We start from the raw sequence: 3,965 nt of genomic DNA on the forward strand, positions 1-3,965 counted from the left end.
AAGAGTGACAAGAAGAAAGCCATTGGTGAAAGAAAGTCATAAGAAGTCCTGTTTGTAGTTTGTGAGAAGTCATGTGGGGGACACAGCAAACATGTGGAAGAAGGTGATCTGGTCAGATGAGACCAAAATTAAACTTTTTGGTTTAAAAGTAAAACGCTATGTGTGGAGGAAAACTAACACCGCACATCACCCTGAACACACCATCCCCATGGTGGCGGAAGCATCATGAAACATGGTGGTGGCAGCATCATGTTGTGGAGATTCTTTTCTTCAGCAGGGACAGGGAAGCTGGTCAGAGTTGATGGGAAGATGGATGGAGCCAAATACAGGACAATCTTAGAAGAAAATCTGTTAGAGTCTGCAAAAGACTTGAGACTGGGGCGGAGGTTCACCTTCCAGCAGGACAACGACCCTAAACATACAGCCAGAGATACAATGGAATGGTTTAGATCAAAGCATATTCATGTGTTAGAATGGCCCAGTCACAGTCCAGACCTAAATCACATTGAGAATCTGTGGCAAGACTTGAAAATTGCTGTTCACAGACGCTCTCCATCCAATCTGACAGAGCTTGAGATATTTTACAAAGAAGAACGGGCAAAAATGTCCCTCTCTAGATGTGCAAAGCTGGTAGAGATCCCCAAAAAGACTCGCAGCTGTAATTGCAGAGAAAGGCGGTTCTACAAAGTATTGACTCCGGGGGGCGCCATACAAATGTACCCCCCACACTTTTCACATATTTACTTGTAAAAAATGTTGAAAACCATTTATCATTTTCCTTCCACTTGACAATTATGTGCCACTTTGTGTTGGTCTATCACATAAAATCCCAATAAAATACATTTACGTTTTTGGTTGTAACATGACAAAATGTGGAAAATCGAGGGGTATGAATACTTTATCAAGGCACTGTATAAGGGGTTCCACAATCCTTGTGCGGAGTTCCCGGGTACCAAGGAACAGGAAGGTGGATTATGGTCGAGAGATCGCCCTGTTGGAGATCATATAAGAAAAAAAAAGTGTTAACTCCGCCCACAAGGCTCCACCTCTAATCTAAAATCTTTGACCTATCTATACATACAGCTAAGAATGTTTATACAAAGCTGATCACACCTAAAATATTTATAAAGTCCCCATGAATGAATTTCAGGCTGCGGGATTGTGGGCAATGGTATAGTGCTGTACGATGATCATCTGTTTTGTCTCCGCAGACGCAGAGCATGGAGAATGATGAACTTTCGACAGAGGATGGGATGGATTGGAGTCGGCCTCTACCTCCTCGCCAGCGCTGCCGCCTTCTACTACGTCTTTGAGATCAACGACACGTACAACAGGCTGGCCCTGGAGCACGTCCAGGTGAAGCCGCAGCACCCGGAGGGCGGCGAGGCCTCGTGGACGCACTCCCTGAAGGCGCGGCTCCTCTCTCTGCCCTTCTGGCTCTGGGCCGCCCTCTTCCTGCTGCCCTACTTTCAGGTGTTCCTCTTCCTTTATTCCTGCACCAGGGCCGACCCCCGCACCGTGGGCTACTGTATAATTCCCATATGCCTGGCCGTGCTCTGCAATCGTCACCAGTCCTTCACCAAAGCCTCCAATCGGATTAGTAAACTTCAGCTGATTGACACTTAGACCTGCACCCCCTGCCTGCACCCACGGATAGAGGAAATCTACAAATCCGGCAGAGGGGTGGGCCAAAGGACCTATTTTAATCTTATTTTTTTTTTTTTTTAAGGTTCACAGGGAATCTTTTTTTGCACTCTTACCTGCACATTGCTACCCTCCTTGGTGACCCAGGCCCTCCTTGGTGACCCCCCGCCCTCCTTAGTGAACCTGACCCAGGCGGCGGCCTTCCCTTGGTGAACCTGACCCAGGCGGCGGCCCTCCCCTGGTGACCCTGGCCCAGGCGGCGGCCCTCCCCTGGTGACCCTGGCCCAGGCGGCGGCCCTCCCCTGGTGACCCTGGCCCAGGCGGCGGCCCTCCCCTGGTGACCCTGGCCCAGGCGGCGGCCCTCCCCTGGTGACCCTGGCCCAGGCGGCGGCCCTCCCCTGGTGACCCTGGCCCAGGCGGCGGCCCTCCCCTGGTGACCCTGGCCCAGGCGGCGGCCCTCCCCTGGTGACCCTGGCCCAGGCGGCGGCCCTCCCCTGGTGACCCTGGCCCAGGCGGCGGCCCTCCCCTGGTGACCCTGGCCCAGGCGGCGGCCCTCCCCTGGTGACCCTGGCCCAGGCGGCGGCCCTCCCCTGGTGACCCTGGCCCAGGCGGCGGCCCTCCCCTGGTGACCCTGGCCCAGGCGGCGGCCCTCCCCTGGTGACCCTGGCCCAGGCGGCGGCCCTCCCCTGGTGACCCTGGCCCAGGCGGCGGCCCTCCCCTGGTGACCCTGGCCCAGGCGGCGGCCCTCCCCTGGTGACCCTGGCCCAGGCGGCGGCCCTCCCCTGGTGACCCTGGCCCAGGCGGCGGCCCTCCCCTGGTGACCCTGGCCCAGGCGGCGGCCCTCCCCTGGTGACCCTGGCCCAGGCGGCGGCCCTCCCCTGGTGTCCTTGGCCCAGGCGGCGGCCCTCCCCTGGTGTCCCTGGCCCAGGCGGCGGCCCTCCCCTGGTGTCCCTGGCCCAGGCGGCGGCCCTCCCCTGGTGTCCCTGGCCCAGGCGGCGGCCCTCCCCTGGTGTCCCTGGCCCAGGCGGCGGCCCTCCCCTGGTGTCCCTGGCCCAGGCGGCGGCCCTCCCCTGGTGTCCCTGGCCCAGGCGGCGGCCCTCCCCTGGTGTCCCTGGCCCAGGCGGCGGCCCTCCCCTGGTGTCCCTGGCCCAGGCGGCGGCCCTCCCCTGGTGTCCCTGGCCCAGGCGGCGGCCCTCCCCTGGTGTCCCTGGCCCAGGCGGCGGCCCTCCCCTGGTGTCCCTGGCCCAGGCGGCGGCCCTCCCAGGGTGCCCTCGGCACTGCGATGCTCCCGGGGGACCCTCGCCTCGCAGATGAGCAATGACACTTTATAATGTAGAACAGGGGAAGGCAACCTGGGGCCCTCCAGCTGTTGTGGAACTACATTTCCCATGAGGCATTGCAAGGCTGGCAGTTACTCCCAGAGGCATGATGGGACTTAGAGTTTTGCAACAGCTGGAAGGCCCCAGGTTGCCTACCCCTGATGTAGAACATCCAGGGACTGATTTTCATTGCTGCAAACTGTTCACTCGCACCTGGCACCCTAAGTGACCCCCGTTTGTCAGAATCACTGTTTTTACATGGGACATGTCCTGATTTCCCTGGTCTGAATCTTCTGATAATGTGTGAACAAAAAACTTCTTATATGAATATTTCTACTGATGATGGCACAAAAAAAAAATCTGAGCTGCGACTAACCTGCAGGGAGAAAGCCACCCTCTTCGCCTCCTATAGGCACCGCGTCCCACTGTGCCTAACTGTACACCCGGCCCCGATGACAGCCCTTCAAGCCGGTCCATCACCTACGTTTGTCCTTCTATGAGATCTCCGACGCAGTTCGTTTTCTACGCAGAAATGTCAAAAATCTTTTCTTCTACTGTAAACTCGTTTTGTACCTTGTTAGTTGTCTCCTTTTTTTTTTTTTTTTTTTTTTTTTTATTCTATGCGACCCTCGCCTCCTGCCTGTTTTATGTAAAATGGCGACTTCACTGTAAAGAAATGTTCTTTAAAAAAAAATGGACGGGAATCAAATCTTTGGCCGTGTTTTGTCAGTAAATATTTAAAGTGTGAGTGAAGCCTAAACCTTCCCCTCCCCCATACTTTTGAAAAACCGGCAGCATTCATGAAAGTCGTGTAGCCGGATCAGATGGTGACTTCGCCTTCATAGCGTAAGAAGTCAGAAATCCCATGGCTCCGCCCACATAAATGCTGTAAAGCTGAACCAACACTTTAAATAGTGTGGCGCCCACGGAAGATCTGCTGCAGGCGCAGGTTTTTTTTTAATATAACCATAACCATGGACGTCATTGCGTCACCTGACACTC

The 3,965-nt window shown here is 55.9% G+C and overlaps 1 protein-coding gene across 1 annotated transcript; it reads left to right on the forward strand.

Annotated features, from left to right (window-relative positions):
- Positions 1 to 1,211: 1,211 nt before the first annotated feature.
- Positions 1,212 to 3,543, forward strand: LYSET (lysosomal enzyme trafficking factor; the record flags this gene model as incomplete). Its single annotated transcript, XM_073610255.1, is given in 1 exon segment — positions 1,212 to 3,543. A coding segment is annotated over 1 exon segment (415 nt), but the record flags the coding sequence as incomplete, so codon positions are not given.
- Positions 3,544 to 3,965: the final 422 nt, after the last annotated feature.

Source organism: Aquarana catesbeiana, linkage group LG13 (assembly GCF_042186555.1).
Source record: "Aquarana catesbeiana isolate 2022-GZ linkage group LG13, ASM4218655v1, whole genome shotgun sequence".
Classification (NCBI taxonomy): domain Eukaryota; kingdom Metazoa; phylum Chordata; class Amphibia; order Anura; family Ranidae; genus Aquarana; species Aquarana catesbeiana.